The 24,257-nt window shown below is 41.1% G+C and overlaps 3 protein-coding genes across 7 annotated transcripts; 2 read left to right on the top strand and 1 right to left on the bottom strand.

Annotated features, from left to right (window-relative positions):
• The first annotated feature begins 311 nt into the window (after positions 1-311).
• Positions 312-13,095, top strand: suz12b (SUZ12 polycomb repressive complex 2 subunit b). Of its 3 annotated transcripts, none has more exons than XM_039803707.1 (17): positions 312-644; positions 902-1,046; positions 1,653-1,699; positions 1,778-1,842; positions 2,030-2,098; positions 2,229-2,278; positions 3,222-3,307; positions 3,396-3,627; positions 3,902-4,007; positions 4,094-4,199; positions 4,337-4,514; positions 5,905-5,990; positions 6,335-6,478; positions 7,287-7,444; positions 7,983-8,181; positions 10,714-10,793; positions 11,190-13,095. In XM_039803707.1, exons 1-17 carry the CDS (start codon positions 630-632, stop codon positions 11,500-11,502), a joined length of 2,079 nt encoding a protein of 692 aa, XP_039659641.1. In that variant the 5' UTR covers positions 312-629; the 3' UTR covers positions 11,503-13,095. The 3 variants fall into 3 exon arrangements, with proteins under 3 accessions (XP_039659641.1, XP_039659651.1, XP_039659633.1); XM_039803717.1 differs by having other exon boundaries at positions 5,902-5,990; positions 10,714-10,787; XM_039803699.1 differs by having other exon boundaries at positions 630-644; positions 5,902-5,990.
• A 1,505-nt stretch (positions 13,096-14,600) lies between these two features.
• On the top strand, positions 14,601-20,980 carry atad5b (ATPase family AAA domain containing 5b). Of its 3 annotated transcripts, none has more exons than XM_039807087.1 (14): positions 14,601-15,337; positions 15,501-15,833; positions 15,923-16,019; positions 16,126-16,208; positions 16,407-16,555; positions 16,727-16,898; positions 17,517-17,816; positions 17,939-17,992; positions 18,067-18,131; positions 18,308-18,506; positions 18,698-18,822; positions 18,909-19,699; positions 19,952-20,110; positions 20,750-20,980. In XM_039807087.1, exons 1-14 carry the CDS (start codon positions 14,767-14,769, stop codon positions 20,826-20,828), a joined length of 3,177 nt encoding a protein of 1,058 aa, XP_039663021.1. In that variant the 5' UTR covers positions 14,601-14,766; the 3' UTR covers positions 20,829-20,980. The 3 variants fall into 3 exon arrangements, with proteins under 3 accessions (XP_039663021.1, XP_039663011.1, XP_039663001.1); XM_039807077.1 differs by having other exon boundaries at positions 14,604-15,337; positions 15,504-15,833; positions 17,517-17,791; positions 17,899-17,992; XM_039807067.1 differs by having other exon boundaries at positions 14,604-15,337; positions 17,517-17,791; positions 17,899-17,992.
• Positions 20,526-24,126, bottom strand: tefm (transcription elongation factor, mitochondrial). Its single transcript, XM_039807101.1, has 5 exons — positions 23,938-24,126; positions 23,151-23,635; positions 22,298-22,447; positions 21,927-22,105; positions 20,526-21,746 (listed from the first exon to the last, which is right to left on the bottom strand). The coding sequence occupies exons 1-5, from the start codon at positions 23,978-23,980 to the stop codon at positions 21,482-21,484; spliced, it is 1,122 nt and encodes a 373-aa protein (XP_039663035.1). The 5' UTR covers positions 23,981-24,126; the 3' UTR covers positions 20,526-21,481.
• Positions 24,127-24,257: the final 131 nt, after the last annotated feature.

Genomic DNA, 24,257 nt, shown 5'->3' with positions numbered 1-24,257 from the left:
CACTGTGGAACGTCATACGTTCTGTGGTCTCTGTTGACGCTTTTAAAAATTGTGTTTTCTCGGTTTTTATTTTTTATTTCTAATTTTATGTCATTCATTTTTATTGCTTGTTGTTCTTACTGTCGTTGGTCTTATTTTCCAATTTTACTCTTGTGAAGCACTTTTTTTTAACTTTGTTCTGTAAAAGGTGCTATATTTAATAAACATATTATAATTCTGATAAACTCGATTTCCCGCAAAATCGCAGAGAGCGAGAGCGGGTTGTATGTCATCTCCGGAGGTCAGTAGCCAATCACAGCACTGGATTCTCTTAGTCCGTCTTCTATTGGTTGACAACTGACTACTGCTCTGTTGTTCAGTACAAATTGAAGGAAACAACACCGACAATAAATTACAGATACATAATCAATAATTTAATCCGAAATACTCCAACCAGCTCCGATATCAAACGATATTCGTGACAGCTGAAAGCAAGGGAACCTCAGGCATACGAAGGTTTGTTTTTTCTAGTAACCATGCTAGCATTGCTAGCAAAGTAGCCAGCGTCTCGTCGCCTCGTCTTCATCTTCATGGGTCTCTGCTGTTGAGTCTGCCAGGCTTGTGCTGGAGGCAGCGAGGCTAACAAATTAATGCCATCGGCCAGGGTGGGTTGCTTTTATATATGTACAATATTTATGACATGCCGATTTTAAGATTTTTGTTAATCGTAGTCTGACTAAACGAATTGATACTACGATGAAATGCCAAGCTATCTAACATGTTAGCATTGTGCTTTTAGCTGAGCTAGCTAGCTCTACTGCTAACGCTAGTATTTGCCTACTGGCTAAGCTAACATGTTGTATTGCCACCATTTGTTCTGTAATAATTTATGTGTTAGCATGTGCCGTTGTTTCACTCGTAGAACTCCGGTCATATTATGAGTGGGGCGAGTTGCAAAGCTAACGGCGCTGTGTACCCCGCCTCATCAGCAATGATGAACTCTGTGAAGAAGCCGAAGATGGAGCAGATTCAGGCCGACCATGAGCTGTTCCTACAGGCCTTTGAAAGTGAGATTTCACTACTCGTCACTTTGTCATGCAACTTTTCTAGTTTGGTAACACGATAAGAACTTTTCCATGTACTCCATAAACATTTAGCAACTCGCTTAACTTCACTGTTACTTATTTTGTTTTCAATAACTGCTTTTGGTTGACAGGCCTCCATAGTTTATCTGGCACTCTAGCGAGCTCCGGATGTTGTTTGTTATAACTAAAGTTAAACGAATCTAATTTTTTTCTCTTTTAGATGGCAATTCTGGAATCAATAAAAACACATCAATTGTTTAATACGTGTTCAGTTTATCATTGGTTGTTGGGTGTTTTGCCTAATCAGCCACCACCTGTTAACACCCCTTCTTTTGACATGTGTTAGCAATAATATGTAGTAAATTCTTAGATGCTGACACAGTGAAAGTGATTGACAGCAGACTGATGAAGGCTTCGGTCTCACAAACCAGAAGCTGTAAAACAAAAAAAAGCTTTTTGTAGTTATACTCATGTATAACTACAACTGGTTAAACTTTGCAAAGTTATCCAGAAAATGTATTGATGTGATGGAACTGTATGATAGTGTCCAAACTAAACATAACAATAACACTTTTCTTCTATTTCCAGAACCAACTCAGATATACAGATTCCTCCGCACAAGGAATTTGATTGCAGTAAGTGAATTAAAGTCATTGCATTGATTGGTCAGCCTACTTAAAATGAGTGATTGATTCTTTTCTTTTCCTTTTCAGCCAGTATTTTTGCACAGGACGCTCACTTTCATGTCTCACAGAAACGGCCGAACAAATGCCAAAAGGTGTGAAATCTGATGATGTGTTTTCAGTTAAGATATATAAACAGAGTTCCTTTTTAATATATATGAAGATGCACCAACAGTTTAAAATGCTGATTCATACCTGATATGTTTATAATTATCTTATTGATGTTCTGTTACAGTATTAATGAATTAAGTTTGAACCTGTGTGACTAATCCTTCCTCCCAGGAAAACATTCAAAGTGGATGATATGTTGCAGACAGTTGAGAGGATGAAGGGAGAGCAGGATTCTTCAAGGTAACGAGGCTCTACAAGAGTTGATCTGCCAGAGAAATTGTATTGACCTAATTTATGACCATTCATATTAATAGTTGGAGCACATGAGATGACCCAATTTCACCTGTTCATTTTTCTGTTGGTTCTTCAGTTTGTCTTCACATCTACAATTAACCTTCACTGGGTTCTTCCATAAGGATGGTAAGAAAATTTTACTCAAACACCTGTGTATAGTATATTTGATTAAAGGGAAATACTCACAAATGCATCGGAAATTGGCTGAGTAGAAGTTTTTTGTTTTTTAACTTATAGTCATGCTCTCGCTGTCGTCAGGCCAATAACCAGTTGTCATTGAGTGCATTTACATGCATACTAGTATCCTGGTTATCATCAGGTCTTTGGAGTATCCTGGTCCATGTAAACACCATATGGTGAACTGGAATAATGTTGCATGGCAACCAGGGTGCAAAATTAACTGTTTTGTCCACCAGCCAAATGGCTATTGAATGTTCAATCTTTACCAGCCACTCAATAGATTACCATTGTGTTTTTGGCTGGTGAGTGAAGCATATCTACCAGCCACTTGCATAAGTTTACCAACATCTGGATGGTGCTGATTTTGTACCCTGATGGCAACACCTCATTCATGTTTCTGATCATTCTCTGTACAGAATATAATGGGTGAGAGGTCAAGACACAACTGCACACAGAACCTGAATACTATTAGAATTATGTATACAGGTTTTTTTGTGTTCCATGTACACATCCAAAATGAGACCAAAACCAGAATAAACCTCAAAAGCAGGATACTACTGTGCATGTGAACACACTTCTTGTGAGTGCTGTGTTGCCATGATACCACCCAACTTCAGTCATCAACTGCTAGCATGCTAAAGATTTGTATTGAATCAGTAGTTTGCTTTAAAAAAAATGTAAACACGCTGATAATGGTAACAAAAGGAGTGGACACTTTTCCTCAGGAGTGATGCAGAAACGTTTTCTAAAGTCTACCAATAGAGCATCAGCCTCACATAGAGATACCAATTAAAATTGTGTGTGTTTCACTTAAATGTTATCTGGGATTTTGTTGTGTATCAAAAATGAACAAAGTGATTTACACTGAACTCTTTTTGTTGCCATACAGAAAAGCCATCTCAGAATTCAGAAAATGAACAAAATTCTGTGTCCTTAGAGGTGCTACTTGTCAAAGTCTGCCATAAAAAACGCAAGGTAAAGTAAAATATTTTTGAGGCAGTCTCTCATTTTAGCAGCAAGTCATTTCACATTGCTTAATGAAGTTTGGTTATTTTTCTTTCAGGATGTCAGCTGCCCGATAAAGCAAGTGCCTACAGGTAAAAAGCAGGTGCCTTTGAATCCAGACAGTAACCAAACCAAGCCTGGCTCCCACCCCTCCTTACTGGTCTCCAGCAACGAGTTTGAGCCCAGCAACAGCCACATGGTCAAGTCCTACTCGCTCCTGTTCAGGGTGTCACGCACAGGGAGGAGGGATACTAATGGTCTGGTCAACGGAGAGGCCAACGAGAACATTGGTAGGAAATCCACGTCGAACCCTTTTGTGCTCCGTTTTTGCCGTAGTACAGTTTGTATTGGGAGGAATGATTTAAAACTGCCTTTTGTTATGAGATCAGCCTAGGCAGACTATAATAGCTCTGGAGTGGGCCACAGTACACTGCTGGTTGAAAGGAGTCTTGCTCTGGGCATATCTTTATAATAAAATAATTCTGGCTGCAACTAAAACGGTTGCTGGTTGGATAGGAATTTTCTCAATCTTATTTTTTTTTGTGTGTGTGTGTGTGTGCAAAGATGTAACAGATACTCCTAGTAGAAAGAAGAGAAGTTCATCCCATAGAGATGAGGGAGAGACCACAGAGACCTTTGTTGCACAGATGACTGTCTTTGATAAGAATAGGTAAGGTTTTAAGTTTTAATATCACTTTTGTCATTCCTTTTGACTGTACCTTTTTAAAATCCCTGCTCTTCACTTGTTTTCTGCAGGAGATTGCAGCTGCTGGATGGGGAATACGAGGTGTCCATGCAAGGGATGGAGGACAGCCCTGTCAGCAAGAAGCGGGCTACGTGGGAAACCATTCTTGATGGAAAGGTATGGGAGGATTTGTACATGTGTCGGCATGAAGCGTGCAAGGGTTTTCTCCTTTTCGGCTCTCCCTTTCATATCTTAAGGATTTGATTGTCCTCTTCACATCACCACATCACTGACCATTATTGGCTGTCCCACAGAGACTGCCACCATTTGAGACATTTTCTCAGGGACCCACATTGCAGTTTATGCTGCGTTGGACAGGTGATGCTAGCGGAAAGTCCACTGCTCCCGTGGCAAAGCCCCTTGCTACACGCAACTCTGACAGCTCCAGCCCCATGGAGACTAGAACCAGCAATCACCGAGCTGCCCTCATGAGTAAGTACAAAAAAACCACAGGGTAGCTGACTGTTTTAAGATGTGGCTGAATTAGAAATACGCTGTGATGGGGAGGGTTTCTATCAATATTCTCGTGTGGAAACGGCAGTATTTGCAAAATAATTTTATTACATCTTGAATTATATTTAATGTTACATTTTAAGAGCAGGAGGCAGAAAAAAATCCATAGATAATGGAAGGAGGCATTAATAGTTAACAATTCCACCTTCTGCTTCATAAAATAGCTGCAAACCTCTTCATGAAGGACACCAAGCAAAGAACTGAAGATGATTTATTTATATCATGCCAGATTCTCTGAGCAAAGTTGAATGGGTCATAGTTTTGGATTTTTCGCCCGCTGTGATATTGGTGTGGGATGGTCTATTTGTAACTAAATCTGGCAAAAGGCACCCTATGAGTCATAGCTGTTGAATTCTTTTGAGACATGCACTTCACTCCATGAATGTACTGGCAACTTTAACATGTCACTCTTTTGAAAGAGTGTTTCTTCGAGTTATCAAGCAAATGTTTGCATACTTGATATGAGAAAATGGGAATTGCATCAGTCATTACCTAGAATATTGTCATGTTTAACTCTGTTCAGGTTGTGTGAAATAGGCAGCCACATTCTATATGTTCTAATTATTGAAGAAATGTATAAGAAGATATATTGGGGTGTCTACAGGGTTGCTTAGGCAAGGGAGAAGTGGGGTTGAGGCTCTATTCAGCACCAAAGATGCATGATGGTATTTAAGCCACAGAAAAACATCAATCCAACTGCAAAATAAGCACACTGTTTTCCCTTCCTCTTATTACATTTGAAGAGTAAATTTGCAAAAAACAGACAAAAGCCATTCTTAAAATAAATAATCCAACACCAGTTAGATTTTTGATTATATATGAAAATTAAAAATAATTTGACATATCCTATCAAAACAACCCAACTCAAGTTAGATTGATTTTCACAGGATTCCTAAAAGAAGAAAAAAAACATGATTTAGGAAAATAAATGTATCTGTTTTTGCAAATTAACCCTTCATTTCAGCTGTTGTGGTAGTAAGGAGGAAGGAGACAAATGTAGCACAAGCATTGCTGCCCTACCTGTAATGGTCGTGTCATCTTTTGAACAGAACCATAATAGAATATTTGCACAGAAGAGACCTGTGTAAGCCAGCAATGTTGCATGTTCCATGTCTGAAAGGGGCTTTAGCAACAGTGATATGTGTGTGCTTGTCATTTCAAGTCTTGATATTATGGGGCGAACTATGCAATTTCTTTTTTTTCTTTCTTTTTTTATACATTTTCTCAAATACATCTTGAATGTATCAAGTCAGATTCATGATTTGATGATTCACCAAGAAATAACCTGTCCATCTGTTCCCATCAGCAGTGAAAGAGTCAGTCAGCACAGACATTCAGACGAGGAAAGAGCAGGTCCTGTGTGAGCCGCGGCAGAAGCTACGTATATTTTATCAGGTACACCACACTAAAGTAAGAAACACAACTGAGCCTGGGACACTGATTTACTAGAGTCTTTTGGTGAGAAGGCTTTTTTTTTTTTTTTTTGCAGTCATTTAAAAGTGTTTGGAATTACTGTCACGTTTTGAGACCATGGTTTGTAATTGTCCAGCAAGACTACCACAAGATTCATAAATATAGCTTAAACCTTGACCCTGTTGGGCACTCAAACCTTAGGGTTCATGTAACAAAATGTGACAGTAACTCTTATGTTATACTAGAATAGAATCATCCATTTACATCTGCTGGAGGTTTACCTTCTCTAGTTTACCTTGTAACCAATGTGATGTGTCCGTGTTCAGTTCTTGTACAACAATAACACGCGGCAGCAAACCGAGGCGAGAGATGATCTTCACTGTCCCTGGTGTACCCTGAACTGCAGCAAACTCTACAGCCTGCTCAAACACCTCAAACTCTCCCACTCCCGCTTCATCTTCAACTATGTGGTAAGGAACGGAGTGTGTTTGTTATAAGTGTGTAGTTGGGATAGCCAAAGATACTATGGGGGGGTGGGGCTCTGGTCTCCATTGGGTGCGTGTATGTAAAACCACATCTCAAACGTCACAACTTGGTAACAAACATGGACAGCTTGGTGGATGAATGGTAAAAGCAAGGCTAGTTTACTCTGAAAGTTCTTTGATGCTCTCCTAAACAACTCTTGTGTCAGAAGATTGTCACTGCACACACTGAGGGACACTATTCTGTGTTTACACTGTTTTGCTAGTTCGGCGAACTGAGAGGAAAAATGTACCTGGAAAACTGGTATACCTACTTTTTTAAGCAGCTACAGTAGTTGCTCATTCTTCACCTTTTCTCTTTCCCCCTCTACCCTCTCTTACAGAACTCCTAGCGTTCGTAGAGAACCCTCTGGATAAAAGTGTCTGAGACAGAGAAACAAAGTAGGGCTGCGGCATTATAGGACTATATATCGTGATAACAATCGTATATTTTGGTTCTCTCACGATGTTGAAGAAACAGCAGCCAAACTGCGTTATGGATTATATTTACATCATTTGGACAATGGTTTGTGTTCTCTTACAAAGATTTTGGCCATATGGCCCAGCCCTCCAAAGAATAATGTGGCTTTCCCTTTAAGAAATCTCACTTCTAACCTTGACCGTGAGTTCCAGGTTCCCCTTGATCACAGTATTGGGCAAATTTTCTTGTAAAATTTCACTGATGTTTATTCTTTCTCTTTTTTTTTTTTTTTTTTTTTTTTTTTTTTTTTTTTTTTTTTTTCTCCATAATCTGCAGCCTCACCCCAAAGGAGCAAGGATAGACGTGTCCATCAATGAGTGCTATGACGGCTCGTACGTTGGCAACCCTCAGGACATCCACAGCCAACCCGGCTTTGCTTTCAGCCGCAATGGCCCAGTTAAGAGGACTGCCGTCACTCACATATTGGTTTGCAGGTAAACCTGTGACCTTTGTTCAAAAGCAGTTTTCATTTTCAAAGCATGCCAGACAATGTAATTACTTATTTTCAATTTAATTTGGTTTGGTGATGAATTGGTAATCAATGAATTGACTTTAATGAACTGGTCATGAGCAGTGAGTGGACTTAAAACCGGTTTAGACCAAGAGCAGTTTGTGGCACTTGGCAAGAAGGTGAACCTAAAAAGATCAGCTCTTTTCAGTCGGCAGGTTTCTTATACTGGTGTGGTAATTGAAAAGTAAAAACGTGTGGTGAAAATTAAAGATGTGAACTTTTGATATAGGTGCACTAGCACCCAATCAATCCCAATCCTGTTGCCTATACGGAGTCCGATCTGATACTTATTTAAATGTTAATTAAATGTATCCAAATACTCATGGTCCTGGTTAAAATATAATTAAGGTTACATTTCTGACGTGGTAATATCTTTAAAAAAAGAAGAAAAAAAATGAATATGAAAGATCTAAAATTCCAGCGTTCATAGTGTATTTGCTTTCTCTCCTCCATTCTACTAGGCCCAAGAGAACCAAACCAAGTCTGTCAGAGTTCCTGGAGTCTGAGGACGGAGAGTTGGAGCAGCAGAGGACCTATGTCAGCGGACACAACCGCCTCTACTTCCACAGTGACAGCTGCATGCCCCTGCGGCCCCAGGAGATGGAGGAGGACAGCGAGGACGAGAGAGATCCAGAGTGGCTCAGAGAGAAGACTGCCACGGTGAGGAGCCCATTACTCATTGTGTCTGACTTCACTGTTGAATAAAAGTTGTGAAACCACTTATGGAGACACCCATAAAGGTACATTTCTTAAGTTACTCCCACTAACTGAAGCGTCCAGAGAATCTCACCTTGGCTGACTTGAGAGGCATTGATTGATTAAAGGTGCTGTAGGTAGGATTGCGAAGATCCAGGACTTAGCCAAAAAATTTGAACATTGACAACTTCTCAGTCCTTCCCCCTTTTACCATGAAGCCCAAACTGTCTCCTACGGGGATTTTTGCAAATTGCACTAGGAGGAGCCAGATTTCTTTTTTTTTTTTAAATTACCTGCCTAATTTAGTTCTATTCAAGCATAGGGTCAGTTTCAGCAAATGTGACAAAGTTAGTTTTATAAGTCTTACCTACTGCACCTTTAAAGTCTGTGGTAATGACTGACCTGGTTTATGATGTTGTTGAAGTGTGTTTCATTATGGTTTTTTATTAATTTTTTTTTTAAGATTTTTTTTTTTTTTTTGGGCATTTCTGTGCCTTTTTAATGGATAGGACAGCTGAGATATGAAAGGGGAGAGAGAGGGGAGAGACATGCAGGAAACCGTCACAGGTTGGACTCGAACCCTGGACCTTCTGCGTCGAGGAATAAACCTCTACGTATGTGCGCCCGCTCTACCAACTGAGCTAACCCGGCCACAAGTGTGTTTCATTTTAAGGAGAACATAAGAGTCTACTTTACATCCTGTCGGTATGCAAAGAAACATCTCATCAGTTTCATTGGTTTGACTGTTAACTTGTAACACAATGTACACTTTAGCTTAAATCATAATGCTCTGCAGAGATACTTGATTGGCTGAAAGCACAGCACTATGACTGGAAAACTGCATCTTGTGTAGTTGGTTATCAGTTATCATTGATTCAGACTGAAATCAATAAAAACTGAACACAAGTAGGTTTACTTCACTAATGCAAGTAGCAAGAGCCCAGTAATGAAATCCATCAAAGGAAAAATGTTTAGTAACCTTGACTGAGGCCAGTAAACTATTACAATCACTCTTTTAAAGGGGAACTATGCAGTTTTTTTTGGACTGGTTATATGACTTTTTTCGGGTTGAATGGTGGTTGACTCACTTCCCACTAGCGCCTGTGAGCGGAAAACCAACCCTTGCAACTTTCGGCCGGCAAGCCACCGGCCTCAGCATCAGGAAATATCGCATGATATCAGGTCTCGCGATGGAACGAATTGCTTCACGGCACTGCACGCACACGCCCACTCAGGAACCGGATAGCAAGAACAAGATAGCGATGGAGTTTTTCACGCTATCGCCATGGCTGAGCCGGCAAAAAAGAAACCGAAAGCTAGGAAAGCATTGTCGGAGGAACAGAGAAAGGGGAAACGGCAGACTGACCAAGCGAAGAGTCAGACGCAAGTAAACGTAGGAGCTGCCAAATATCTATTCCGACGCTGTAGGGGGAGCTCTATAGAGAAACCTGCAAAGAAATGGCCAAAACTGCATAGCGCCCCTTTAAATAGAATGTGGTAGGAATAGTGTTTCTGAGGTGCCCAAATAATAAAATATTGAAGGGGAGGTGAAAATGAAGCTTTGGAATTCTGATGTTGGTGTCTGATCAACCCTGCACGCCATAAATAACTTGGAGGTGCTCGGAGCAAAAATAATTGCCAACACAAAACACTTCTTCAGCTTGCTCTTACACAACATTTGTATCCCTTCAGTATTGATTTCCAGAACCTGCTAACATTACTTGCTGTAGTCTCTATCAATATTACAGTAATGTCACATAAGGGCCAACAGGAAATGCCTAAAATGAATTGATCATCATTAAAGTTGTTCCTAGGGATGCACCGATCCGACTTTTTCTGTCCCGATACCTGGATTTTGTGTATCTGTCGATATCCGATACTGTTGTTGAATTAATAATAAACTGTATACCTTCCACCTTATACTTTCATTCCACCATGTGGAAGAGACTGAAGGCACCAGACTTTCCTAACTAAACATTACTTTCCTAACTAAGACAAAATAACAGATGTAATGTATTGAATTCTTTATTTAAAAAAACAATTGTGCATTCAAAATCAAAAATAGAATGTAATCAAACTTCTTAAAATAAATTTTAAATAAATAAAATGTAGCAGTAGAAACAAAATGGTGAATACTCTTCCAGCATGCGACCCACGCTGCTGTACGAACGGAGAAATAAAATTTTTAAATTAAAAAAGCCTGTGGATCTGTACATTTTTTTTCGATCCAGCTGTTTTGTCAATATCGGGCCGATATCCAATCTTAATATCAGATCGGTGCACTCCTAGTTGTTCCGTTGCTTTCAAGACCAAACTTCATTACAATCTGATCACAGGTATTGGCGTATTTGCTGACATCACAGCAAAGGTTTTAAACATGACATACGTTAGCGTTAGGGGCCATGGTGCCAAGATATTCCATCACTTTAATTGTATCATACATCATTTCTTTTTATTTATTTTTTTTAAATTTCTTTTAATTTTTTTTACTTACAGCAACTGGATGAGTTCACAGATGTCAATGAGGGAGAAAAGGAAGTGATGAAGCTGTGGAACCTGCACGTCATGAAGTATGGGTATGTTGTATATGGTAGACATTGCTCCATCCTCATACAGTATTCATGGAGCTGAGATTATTATTATTATTATTATAATACAACAATATAAGAGTTGGGTAATGTGCTTATTTATGCAGTTTTTATTTTTGATGGTTAACTTGCCTAAGCTCTGAAGAGAATTTTGTTGCTGTAGAAAACCAGAAATTACAGTGTCAAACCGGAAGGTTGCTACAGATTGAAACCAAATCCAAAGCACTTAGATTCACTTGTAATCCCTCACATGTAAAGTATACCTGTTGGAGCTGTGGCATCAGTTTAGTCACCTATATTTGTTGTATTGTAGTTACAGCTACTCTTGTCCCATCGGTCTATTGAAACACTAGGAACAAAGCTCTTCTCCATTTCCCCCTGCAGATTCATAGCAGACAACCAGATGAATCAGGCCATCATGCTGTTCGCTGAGAACACTGGTGCTCATATCATCCGCCGCAACCTCTGCCGCAACTTCCTCCTGCATCTGGTCAGCATGCACGACTTCAACCTGGTGAGCACAGCCACCATTGACCGCGCCATGGCCCGTCTGCGACAGATCCAAGAAGAGCTTCCAGACACCGAGGAGGAGCAGCAGGACCAGACTGTGGTATCAGCAGGCGCCTGCAATGGCAATGCCGTCACCTCCACCGGAGGGAAACAGGGCAAGAGGACAAAAAGCGCACTAACAGACTGATGTAGGATGGATGGACGGATGGATGGACAGATGGATGGAACAACGACTGTTGTGTTTTGTTTTCTTCTTCAATGAACATTACCAACCCTTTGGTGCTTAGATAGGTGGGAGAACTGGTCTGTGCAGAATCTGACCTGAAGCAGACCAGCATACAAGGTAAACAAGTTTTTGGAACTTGAGAACTGAACCAAATATGAACAATATAAAAGTGAATCACCCACATCTACACAAACCAGGAATTTGAGGACTGGGTGATGTAAGTTGAACCTACTAAATATGCATTTTGTAGGAGCCGCTGAAGTGTTTGGGTGAGAGAGTGAACAAACTTGTCTTTTGATGTGGCACGACTACCTGTGGTATGTCCATGTTATAGACAACTGTATGAAGACTACAGTTCAAAATGTACAGGTAACATTGTCACTCTTGATTATTTGTACACATACACAATAACCTTGTTGACAGCTTATCCTTTTAGCTGATTATTTTAGCACTTGGTGTTTGTATTTAGAAATGTTACCTTGAAATTGTCTTTTTTTTTTTTTTTTTTTTTTTCAATTCAGGCTGCGCTAATTGTTAAATGCAGCTTCTTTACTGTCAGTGGAGAAATGTTAGTGGGTTTATTTTCACTGTTGTGAATGACATTTAATTTGAAGGGTCATACAGTAACAGTAAAAATCTACACTATTGGCATCAATGTCTAGAGTATATAAAGCCTGTAAGGCTTGTGTTAGGCCCCCCAAATGAATTGTGGGTTTTGCTGGTAGGTTGCCATGACGATAGTGATGTACCATAAGCTTTGATTCCTGAACAAGAGAATAAATTCTGATTTGGGTCCATGCTAAAACTCCTGCATGTACTTCATCACCCCTAAGCCTGTTGGCCTGCATTGATAAAGCTCAAGGAAAGCCAGGGAAATCAACTTTTTTCCCCCGAAGATTTACTGAAACAACCAGCAGCACATCGCCCCATGTTTCGTGCAGAGTGCATAGCATTCAAGATATAGAAGTCAAGTTTTCTGATGACCTGTAGTTTTTCAACTTTGAGATTTGAACATGTTGCAATCACAATGTTAAACGTGTTTGAAGATGGGTTCTGCGTGTCAGTAGCTATTGACAGAAAATGTGTTTCCATGTACTCACGTCAAATGTTTAGATGTGCCCTTTTCTGAATCCAATAATTAACAGATTGTAGTTCTTCTCTCAAAGCAATATGTCAGTTTTCTGTCCTGTTAGGTGCAATTTATGCCAAAGGCGGATATTTTCATCAGTCTTAGTTCTGTATATTATTTAGCATCTTTTCTTTTGTTCATTCCATAATGAGTTTTGAAGAGAGGAAAAAAAAGCAGCACTAGTTGTTTTGTAGTGTGCACATTAATTGGTAATCATCACCACTCAGTTTCATCAGACTTCCCTTGTGGCCAACCAACAATATATTTTTCCTCCCTCCATTATTCATGGAAGGTTCCTGTATTCATCTGGGAAATGGGAGACCTATTCACTATCATTGTTAAAACACCCTGTAAAAAAATTGTGATCTGTACACTCTGGCTAGGGGGATTTTTATATTTAAAGAAATAAAATACATTTGACCTTATTCATGGCTGTAATGTTTAAGCAATTTTGGACACTAGCCATCTGTCTCCATCAGGGTCTCTGCCTAGCCATATCAGTTGTATCCTAATTCAGTCTGAATAATACCATTTCCCTTCAGGTTAAAACCTTGGTTTATGAAATATATATACAAATTCATGCAGCAGAAAGTTAGATACTGCTGACCATTTCTTTAAGAAGAAACCGTTATGTTACTGAAAAACAATGTTATACTAAGTTCAAGCTGCATGTTCTTTTGTATTATAGGCCTTGTTTGACAGCAAAAAAAATTCACTTCCTCACTTTTTCTAAATCTTTTGACAGCATCATACGGTCCTCACCAGATTGAGAGTTTGATCACACTCAAGAACAAGTGAACCTAAAGTTAAGACTATTTTGTCAACTGTTTCAAAGTAAAGAATCATCGGTGAAACAATTTAAAAACAATTTCATAAATGTTCACTAAATTTAATTTTGCTGAGATTTCATGCGGCACATCACTGTGGCTGAGGTCAGATTCAGAGTCATAACTTTTACTGTCTGTCATGACAGAAAATAGTCTTTAGACATGGCCTCAACATACAGTGCAAAAACAAAACTGACCGTAAACGTACAATAGCTTCTACAACAAATGTATACCAGTCCTAATGAGCTTTCAAAATCAGAACAGTTTTTATGAATGTTCACACAAGGCAACACTAAATAGGAATTACTAAATTGCTTTTTCTTTTTGAAAAAAAAGGAAAAGGAAAAACACACGACCAAGAAAGAGAAACAAAAGCTGGTGACAACAGCAAGAGTTACCACTCTGGATTTAATTCTGGATGAGGGGGGAAAAAATGAGTGGTGGGAGTTATGATTTTAGAGGAAAATGTGTCCTCCGTGACCATTAAAGTTATATTTGTTTATAATAACCTCGCCATTTAATAACAAGGTTTAGGCTTGTGTGACGTGAAGCTTTAACGACTTCATAACATTGGAATCAGTTCTGTTCACCTGCTAAACTGTAGCTACGTCGTACGAGAGCCTGTGTGGGATTTGTCTATACACGATCTTTGGCTACTACTACTACTACTAAACCCATAGGACTACACCAAAGAACTTCTAAGACACGTGCCAGAGTGATAGAGAAAGACAGGTTTGCTAATGTTTTAAAGACTACGCAGAAATATTCACTCTGACATTCTGGCTCTGCTTCGGATGCCGTCAAGCGGGATCTCCGATCGTAATCAGACCTTCACTGACAAATCAGCATTCATTAGCAGAATGCTAGCGTGTTATGGGCTACAACGATTCACCCTGTAAGAAATCAAAAGGACATAAGTACTCGTTCATTCAAATTTCGACCTATAACCCATGTTGAACTTGCAAAAACTACAATCAAATCTGAGGTTTCTCAACGACAATCAGGCGAAAGAGCCACATTTAGCCGTCTAGCTCCATAGAGTCCCATTCATTTTGCACTGGACCGCGATCACCCCCAGTGGAACTCTGGTGGAACTGCAACCAAATTCGGTACAATGGGGCTGAATAGGGAGTGGAATGGCTTTCCGTAGACTGGCTTTGACCCAACCTTCTCGCGACTCGCGCACGTTTTAAACGTCATTCCATAGCGGTTGAGACGTTTACGATTCAACGCCAACCGTTAAGAGCAGAAGTAGTTTACTAATTTACTATGCGGAACAAACTCAGGCGGAACAAGAAATGTAAAGATGATTCGTGCCCGAGCAAAGAGCAGCCGCGAGCCGCCGAGGTGATAACGTTGGAGTTGTCAGAGTCGAGAGTCGATGATGAAACACCTCCAGAAAGAGCATCAGCCTCGCTGGCAGCGAAATACAGATATGTCGCTGCAGACGTGTCGACCCCAACACCACTTCTGGAGGAGAGGGAGAGTTTTTGCGCAAAAGGCATTACAATTGCGCCCGTTTTCCTACACACATCACAGCGCAGTAAGAGTAAACGGAGCAGTGACGGGAGGAGGCTGGGTCAGCCTGTAGAGAAGCTGCAGGAATCAGTGCTCCCTCCTCAGACTGAAGATGTGCAGCTGGTGAAAAGTCATCAGCGTTTATCAACACTTACTCACCTGGCAGAGAGAAAGAGGCATAGGAGAGGACAGCTGTCACCCTCAGCTCTGCACAGCTGTCTGGAAGAAATCCAAACATCCAACCAAGCATTTCCAGTCCGAACAGTGTTCAGCACTTTGCAGAAGAAAGTGGGTGAAAGGCTGCAGGATTTTGGATCCACAGGTTAGATTGAGCAGCAGTCCCTGTTATTCTGAGCGTGCATTCAATCCATTGATGTATTCATTCATTCATAAAGCAGGTTGACGGTTTATATAGCCATCCAAACTTGTCAGCCATCTGAACTTGTGCTGCCATGACCATTTATGCCTCTTTCTCCTTTCCAAAGCAGAACAGCTAAGCTCCCTACAGAACCACTTAAAAGAGAAGAGAAAATGGGGGAATGAAAGCTCTGAGAGGGTGCCCAAACGTCTGAGGTCCAGTCTCGCTGCAGAGGGTGCTGTTGGTATGGGCCACTGTCTCCTGTCAGCACAGGGTGTCCAGGAAAGTCCTGTCAAGACGCAGGGCAGGAGCAACAAGCTAAGTCGTACTCACAGACTGAGGCAGCAAAGTGGGAGCCCAGCAGGCCTGGCAAACCGCTGTGAGCCTGTGGACTCTGGATTGATAAATCACACAGAATCTTACAGCCAGTCCCTCAAAACCTCTAACATCCACCAAAGAGGTAAACTTGTCATATGATAATTGTTTTATGACATGTTTTATGTCCTTTACATTGCAGGAAATTAACTTTTGTCAATTTATTTTGTCTAGATTCCAGTTTAGAGGATGTTCTCTGGACAGACAAATACAGTCCTCAGCATTCAAGTGAAGTCATTGGCAACCCTGCCGCTGTGAATAAACTGCAAAGGTTAGTTTAATATAATTAGCTCCATCACCCTTTAACTGATATATTGGACTTGAGTGGGGACGGTGTGAAAATAGTCTTTGAATGTTTTTTTTTCTCTGGTGTTCAGTTGGTTGAAGAAATGGAAACTAAGGGCCGACTGTTACGAGAGGAGAAAAATGGAGGAGAGCAAACGAGAAGAAAACAGCAGCGGTATGAGCTGGCATTTGTCATTCTCTTATATCACAGCTCAGGGTCAAATTTTTTTATGTGGTTTCTAACTGAACCATGACCACAAGCCTGCTTATTTTTGAGTATGCACATGCCTTTTAATGACTCAGGATTTCGCAGATTTTTCCATGTGTGGGGGTTTTCGGTTAGAAAAGTCATCATGACTGTCCTCCTGTGCAGAATCATGGGACTGTGGAGACTTCCAGGGTGAGGCTGGGGCCGAGGACCACAGAGAGGAGCCGCTTTGCAACGCCATGCTGATCACAGGACCTCCAGGTGTGGGCAAGACCGCTTCCGTGTATGCCTGCGCTCAGGAGCTTGGCTTCAAGGTTGGAATCAAGCTGGACCTATATGGAATCCATGCAGCCAAAGGCTGATAATCTGCATTCATAGCAATGTCTTTAAATACACTGCTCTGTAGCTCACTGAAATGATGTCTTATTTAAAGTTAAATAAAAGGAATTATCCTTTTTAATGGTTGTTTTCCTTTACAATCAAAGGTATTTGAAGTGAACTGCTCCTCACAGCGCAGTGGGCGCCATGTTCTGTCCCAGCTGAAGGAAGCTACCCAGTCCCACCTAGTGGAGATGCCGGGGAAGGACCCACTGAAACCAGCTTACTTCAACAACTACAACATCAACAGCTGCACTCCCAAATCTGAGACTTTACCTGGTACGACATTAGAGTTGGGCAATATATCGATATTATATCGATATCGTGATATGAGACTAGATATCGTCTTAGATTTTGGATATCGTAATATGACATAAGTGTTGTCTTTTCCTGGTTTTAAAGGCTGCATTACAGTAAAGTGATGTACTTTTCTGAACTTACCAGACTGTTCTAGCTGTTCTATTATTTGCCTTTTCCCCACTTAGACATTATGTCCACATTACTGATGATTGTTTATTTAAAATCTAAGTGTGAAGATATTTTGTTAAAGCACCAATTTTCAACCCTAGAATATCGCCACAGTATCGATAGAGGTATTTGATCAAGAATATTGTGGTATCTGATTTACTCTATATCACCCAGCCCTATACACATAGATGACGAAGACACGGCGCTCATTGAATTACGAATAATTATACAAAATCTCTTACTTGCAAACTTACTTGTTTAAACAGGCTTGCAACAGATATTGTTTAAGGAAAAAGTAAAAAATAAATAAATAATAATAATAACTCATGGTAACAGGTTTATATATTGTTTAAATGTATATCTGTAGATAGGAGTCCTCAATGTCATATTAACATATATTACAGGCATTTATATTCTTTTCTTTAACAGGAAAAACAGCACGTCCCAAAAATGTCCCCTCTACCTCAAAAAAGAGAGCAGCACAGAAGTTTGGCCACTCCAGTCGCAAAGGAAAAGTTAATCCAGCCATGGTCACTTTGGCCAACTACTTTAAAATGAAGGCCAAAACTGATTTGTTACATTTAGGTGGCCTGTCGCCATCTGAAAATCCAGAAAGCGAGAAATCAGGCAACCCATCCCCAGGCTCTGATCAAACGGTGCCACAGGATAAAAAGACAGCCACATCACTCATTCTGTTTGAAGAGGTAAACCATCTGGCAACCCTACACTGTAAGACATATCATTTAATGGATATGAGACCGCACATGAACCATGTTTGGTTTGATCCTTTTGCATCTGTCTGCTCCTACAGGTTGATGTCATATTTGATGATGATGTTGGTTTCCTCGCAGCCATCAAGACTTTCATGACCACCACAAAGAGACCAGTCATTCTGACCACCAATGGTAAATGCACACACTGTGTAATTTTAGAAAAGATTGGAGGACAAGCTGTGATGCAAAATAAATGTCTTCCTTAGATCCCTCATTCAAAGAGAGATTCAACCACAGCTTGGAGGAAATCATTTTCAGAACCCCATCAGCGGTAAGTCAGATTTTTAGGTCTACACTCTTGTACAACTTCAGTATGAAATGCACGTTTCCTAAAGTGGCTCACACTTTTCTTGTATGTTTGTGACAAAAAAAAAAACGTCCTCTGATGGCTGTTCGGTGTACTTTTTGAAGAATCATTAGTCGTAAACTTACCCTATCTATTCCAAGGTGAACGTCTGTAGCTACCTGCAGCTGGTGGGCTTGGCTGAGAACGTGCGACTGGAGTTGGACGATGTTAGCAGCCTCCACAGACTGTCCAGAGGGGACGTCAGACGTTGCCTCTTGCAGCTGCAGCTCTGGGTGTGCAGCGGTGGAGGACGGGCGTCTCGGAGTGGAGGCTCGCCGAAGGAGCCTACTCGTGTACAGCGTGCGTTTCTCTAAAATAAATCACAATCAAGCCCCCTTACAGACCAACATTTTGTTTCCAAAAACACCGGTGCAGATTTGCAGGAATTTTCTCAATATTTGCACTCCTCCCTAATATGTATTGCAACTGCTGCACAGCAGTTCCCCTCGGGATAAATAAAGGTCCTTTCTATTCTATCTTATCTTGTCTAGACTCGGGTCTTACTGAAAGAGGAGAACATGTAGACTCCCAACTTCCTCATTGTGACCCATGCTGCGCTGCTAGCATGCTGGGTCTCCACCCTGTGACCCAAAACCAACTGTTAAACCTTCTAAAGGCAAGTATTGCTATCTTCGCCTACTGTATATGAACCTCATACGCTTTGTATCACAGACAATTTACTCCATCTGTTAACATTTTCAGTGTCAGTATTGGTCTGAAATAGACATGGACAAGTTCCTGCGGCTCCTAGCTGAGAGCTGGAGAGGAGGTGTTCCTCTTCTGTACTCCAACCTGGAGCTTCTCCTACCCATCGAGGCCAAAGGGACTTGTGGGCTGCAGAAGGAGCTGGCACCCTCTGATATTGATCTTCACATCACGCAGCTGGATGGATATGTCAGCGGAAAGGCTTCAGCCACCAACAGCAAATCTGTTAGGAATATCTCCAGGCTTAGCAGAAGGAAATCTATCGCAACAGTGTTTGACACATCTTGCAGTTTGACACAAAACGCATCATTCTCGTCAAAAAGGGCTCATTTGAGAGTCCCTAGTTTAAGACACAAGACTGAAGAAAATGCAGCCAAAGTCGTAACAAACTGTTTGGATGCCTTGAGCGACTTCTTTGACCTCATGTCTTGCCTTGATTCCACAATGCCAGCTGCTGCAGCACCGCTTGGTTCAGGCTCATGCCGACCTGAGGCCTTTGTCTGGACAGGAGCTGAGATAAAGGATGGCTTATTGGACGTGATGAGCGAAGAGGGGGAAGTGGACAGGATTTGGAGCCAGGAGAGGCCGTTGGAAATGCAGGCCGCTGTTGAGGGCTTGGGGTGTCACAGGTGCTGTTGGCGAGTGTCTGAGGCGTGGACTGAAGCCCAAAACTACCGACAGGAACTGGGAGACGCAAGGTGGGGGAGGCTGGCAGAGAGACTAACGTTACCCGTCTCCTCCATAAAACAGAGCCTCAGCTTTAGTTTGCAACCTCTGTGTGCACCAAGGTAAGCCTATTCTCCATCTCAACTCCTGAATACTGATTCAAATTGTTTGGTGTCTAGTATTTCAGTCGGTTAAATTAATGAATGAATTAATGTATTGGTCGTAACCAAAGGGTAGGGTCAGAAGCTTCAGCTTATATCAGGCCCCCCTCCCCTCCTCACATTTTGACTGGTATGTTTTTTTGTTTGTTTACAAAGCACAAAACAAAAATGTCTCGTTTTTCCATCACCCCATACTGGTGCCTGTCCCTCCAGCGTGTCTAAAAGGAGGTACGAGCTGAGCAGGAGGGTGCTTGGCAGTAAATCCTTCAGCCTGCTGGGGAACAGACGAGCCGTCAGCGTCGACTACATGCCGGTCCTCCGCTACATCTGTCGCTTTCAAAGAGCACGGCAACAGAAAGAGGAGCCAGCCAGGTGAGCCAAACACAGTACAGGGTTAAATTAGGGCTGGGCGATATGGAGAAAATCAAATATCACGATATTTTTGACCAAATACCTCTATCGATACAGCAACGATATTGTAGTGTTGACTATTGGTGCTTTCACAAAATATTTACACAATGAGATTTTTGATAAATAATCAGTAATGTGGATATAATGACTAAGTGGGTAAAGGCAAATAATAGAACAGTTACAACAGTCTGTGATGCAGCCTTTAAAACCAGGAAAAGACAACACTTATGCCATATTACGATATTTCGATATCCAAAATCTAAGACGATATCTAGTCTCATGTCACGATATCGATATAATATCTATACATTGCCCAGCTCTAGGTTAAATTCACTTTCATTTCAGGAGACCAACTATCAGTACAAATGGCGAGTCATTTAGAATGATCGCACTGTTTTAATGAAAGAACAATAGTTTTAACTCCATTACGATAAACCCAGTCACATCAGGATAGGCTGTGTGACTACCCTGATGGGACTGTTAGATCCAATTAATTTTAGCGTGTCTTACAGTTGTATCATTGTTGAATAAAATGCTTGTAACATCACAAGAACGCTCAATATTTGCAGACAAACTTCAAATGATTTGTTCCCACATTAGGGGTTTGAACTACCTCAGCAGCACACCTCTGGGCCTCTCAAAGTCAACCATTCAACTCCTGGCAGAAGATTTCTCATAGACAACCTCATACTACCTCACTTTCCTCCAGTCAGTATTTACTTTACTGCAATCATTTTACCTGAATACTGTCAAATGAATTTAATGCTGTTGAGATGAGAAATCATTTTTTATACCATGAAAAGTAAATAAAAATGGTTTTATTTTTGTAAATTATTTTTTTAAGAATGTAAAACACTTTGATTGCTCAGGTATGGATGTGGGGATGAGACCAGTGCAGTGTTTTTCATTCTTGTTAAGGAAAGAAAAATAAAAAATACTGAGTTATTGCATAATCCATAAAACATTTATATTACAAACCAACAGTAGTTGAAAACCTCAGCCAGCAGGAAGATGGCAAACATTTATTTTATGCAAGTGTCCAAATCGAACTAGATCAATAGCAGCAATAACACTGCGCAACCCTCGTGCTCTCAGCAACCCTCGTGCTCTCAGCAACCCTCGTGCTCTCAGCAACCCCCCACCAAAAAAAAAAAAATAAACGGTATTAAGAGTGTTTTATGTAACAGCAAGAAAATTAAATACTTAATGTACCATCACCCACCATCATATCTGTTCAAGAGGTAAATGTTTGGTAAAAGGCAGAATGCCACTCAGGTTTGTTTTGGTGGATGTAGTGCACGGTTCAGGCATCAGATCGGCCACATGTAGTGGTTAACTGGAAGATTCGCTGAGCAGCTCGTAAAAAGCAACAGCCTGAAGCAGAGCATCACATAGTTCCTCTCCTCCTCTTCTGCTGCCCATCTGGAAAGAATTCCTGTACTTTACCAGCAGCTCTGGGGGGAAGTTTATCCTGGGAAGCTTCTGTGTCACCGACTCGGTCATCAGCTGTCGCACCGTCTGTGCTCCACTGGTCCGCGACTCGCCCACCATGAGTCCAAAGTGACGTCCCACAGCAGTACGCATCATGTTCAAAACTCTGCGAAGGAAGAAATGAAGGAGGGAACGTCATTTCATGAATCGTCACCAACTTCAAATAGTTGCGACACAAAAAAATAATATCAAAGGCCAAGCACATTTTAAAATAAATGTGTTTGTACAGTATTTTGGTCCCTTTCATAGTTGAAAAGTCATTGGTATGAAATCGCTTCTTCCACACCTTGGAGGAATGTTGGACTCAGGCGATGAGTTTCTTGGCTCAAGCAGAGCGAACAGCATGGCCTCCACAGTCCTCATGTGGGCCATGACAGGGAACAGAGCCGTATTCTGTACGGAGATGGACGATTTCTCTATTATGTAGAAGTCAGCTGATGGGAGGAGTGCCAGAACAGTGGAAACCTAATGACAGAAAAATTACAAATTGTGCAGTTGTAAATGGGCTTCTATTCAATACCGTGAGTTCCACCCAGTTGCTAATAAAAGTTCAAACAAATGGACAACAGGTGTTACATAGTTTCTCTATGAAAACTCATTTAACTAGTCACTGTGTACAATTTCAGTAATACCATGGACTCTGGCATTTATACTCACATCATTCAAGTAAGCAGAAGCCATGTATGTTCCCCTCAAGAAATTTGGACATTCCACCTGTTGCCAATCCAGTACTGTCATCCCACGGTCCACATGAGCCCAGGCGATTTTATTAGTTCCACATATTAGTGACACAATGCTAGTTGCATCCTGCGTAAACAAATACAGAATCATGACTGGTCATGGTCACAGTGAATTATCCTGCCTTGTCTTGTTATATTTGTTTGACCAAAGAAATGAGATGAGAGGAAATATGGACAGGTAGCAGTCTGTTTCCCTACACAGATTTTACATAGTCAATTTATCAGTCGCAGTGAGTGCTACACAAAGAAACAAACAAAAAAGCAGTTTTAAAATATCTTCTATGGTTCATGGAGAGCTTTGTCAAGAAACTGAACTCATTAGTTGAGTATTCTTGGCCTGGGGACAAAATATTTTAACACAAAACCAGCATTACAAACGGGGTGTGGAGTTTTAAAGGCAATGGTGTTTTTACAGGGTAGGAGGGTAGAACAAAATATGCTATTAGTTGTGGGAAATGTTTGGACCTTAACATCTACCAACGATACTAGGGACTGTAAATCAGGATATCTCTGCTGCATCGAATTACCAGTTTTTTTTTATCTGTATCTCACAAGTCATACTACTTTATAGAAGCGCAATATTAAATTGTAAAAGTCCCCCTTTCGGCTTCTCAGGCAGACCAAAACCCCCAGTGTAAAATAATTGATATGGGTCAATGTGACCCGAAGTCAACACAAGAGTTAAGTTCATGTTTACAACTCGGGCGCTACAATAAGCATTTACCTCATAAAGATAACGGCAGGTGTTTGAAAATGTACAAGGACCTCACCTCCAACCAGGACCTGTCAACCTCTGGCCTGATAAACTTTGCCAACTGAATCCTCACTTTCCGCTCTTTCTTAACCGGGTTGAGGATGGAATTGAACACTATTACGGCACTTTTGTGCTTCAGCAGCGGTACATTCACCACACTCTCCAGAGTTTTAAAGGGTCCGTTTTTAGTCCTGTATTCAACAATGTTGAGCGACTTGCGGCCTCTCAGGAGCTTGACGCCTGCCATCTCCGACGGCGTAGCGGTGTTGAGCAGCTGGAGGATGGCGTCTCGTTGCTCGGAGGTGTAGCAGGCATCCAGGGATCTGTTGTCCTCTTTGCAGGGCTCAGACGTGGAGGAGATGGTGGCGTTCAGGGTCTCAAAGCCTGCCACGGGAACCCGGCTCCGCCAGCAACATGTGCACTGGAGATACCGCAGCTCCAGCTCAGGGAGGCAGCCGTGCTGAGGGCGACGGAATAAGCCAGACTGTCCTGCATACTGACCTGCAGAAGAAATAAAAGAGGGAGCTGACGGGTCAATCCAGCCAAGTTGGACTCTCCACAACACGCGAGGGAGCCCTCGTGTCACTTGCTGTGAACGTGTCAAAAAGACGTCAGACTCAAAGGCTGTTAAAACTGTCTAAAACAGATACAACTACAAACAAATACGAACATAACGTTAACTGTAGCTAACAGTTTATGGTAAGGTAGCAATATAAACTAGCTAAGTTAGCTTTACGTTACCATTGCTAGGCTGCGAATTCAAATGTAATGTTTTGCAAACGCGAATAAAGGACAAAACTTACTTCTCTGAGCGACCGACGACAGAAATCGCCTGGCAACCCACATCGTCGGTGATTAAATACAAATAATCGATGGTTTTAGCTACAACATCATACAGGTTGAACCATAGACAGTATATGTCAATGGGTTGAACAAGTTTGCCCTTTGGTTGTTGTCCGACGGTTTTCAATCGGTCGGCTTAACACCACAGCACCACTGTAAAAGGTTCCGGTAGGATCATTGAACTCATTCACGTGGTGCTGATTATTGCGCTGTATTAATAAGAAAAAAAAATTATGATTACATAACCCATTTATATTAATGAGGGTAGGTTAAATATTAG

This window comes from Perca fluviatilis, chromosome 1, assembly GCF_010015445.1.
Source record: "Perca fluviatilis chromosome 1, GENO_Pfluv_1.0, whole genome shotgun sequence".
NCBI lineage: Eukaryota > Metazoa > Chordata > Actinopteri > Perciformes > Percidae > Perca > Perca fluviatilis.
Note: the sequence above shows the minus strand (reverse complement) of the source record. Positions and strands in the feature narration are given on the sequence as shown.

Coding starts and splice junctions, on each gene's coding strand:
- suz12b (XM_039803699.1), top strand. Junction 5,991..6,334: donor AGCTACGTATATTTTATCAG/GTACACCACACT, acceptor GTCCGTGTTCAG/TTCTTGTACAACAATAACAC. Junction 10,794..11,189: donor CTGCACGTCATGAAGTATGG/GTATGTTGTATA, acceptor TTCCCCCTGCAG/ATTCATAGCAGACAACCAGA.
- atad5b (XM_039807067.1), top strand. CDS start 14,767: ATGCGGAACAAACTCAGGCGGAACAAGAAATGTAAAGATGATTCGTGC. Junction 18,507..18,697: donor GGAGCCTACTCGTGTACAGC/GTGCGTTTCTCT, acceptor TATCTTGTCTAG/ACTCGGGTCTTACTGAAAGA. Junction 19,700..19,951: donor CAACCTCTGTGTGCACCAAG/GTAAGCCTATTC, acceptor CTGTCCCTCCAG/CGTGTCTAAAAGGAGGTACG.
- tefm (XM_039807101.1), bottom strand. CDS start 23,980: ATGTGGGTTGCCAGGCGATTTCTGTCGTCGGTCGCTCAGAGAA. Junction 22,448..23,150: donor TTGACAGGTCCTGGTTGGAG/GTGAGGTCCTTG, acceptor TTGTTTACGCAG/GATGCAACTAGCATTGTGTC. Junction 21,747..21,926: donor GAGTCCAACATTCCTCCAAG/GTGTGGAAGAAG, acceptor CTTCCTTCGCAG/AGTTTTGAACATGATGCGTA.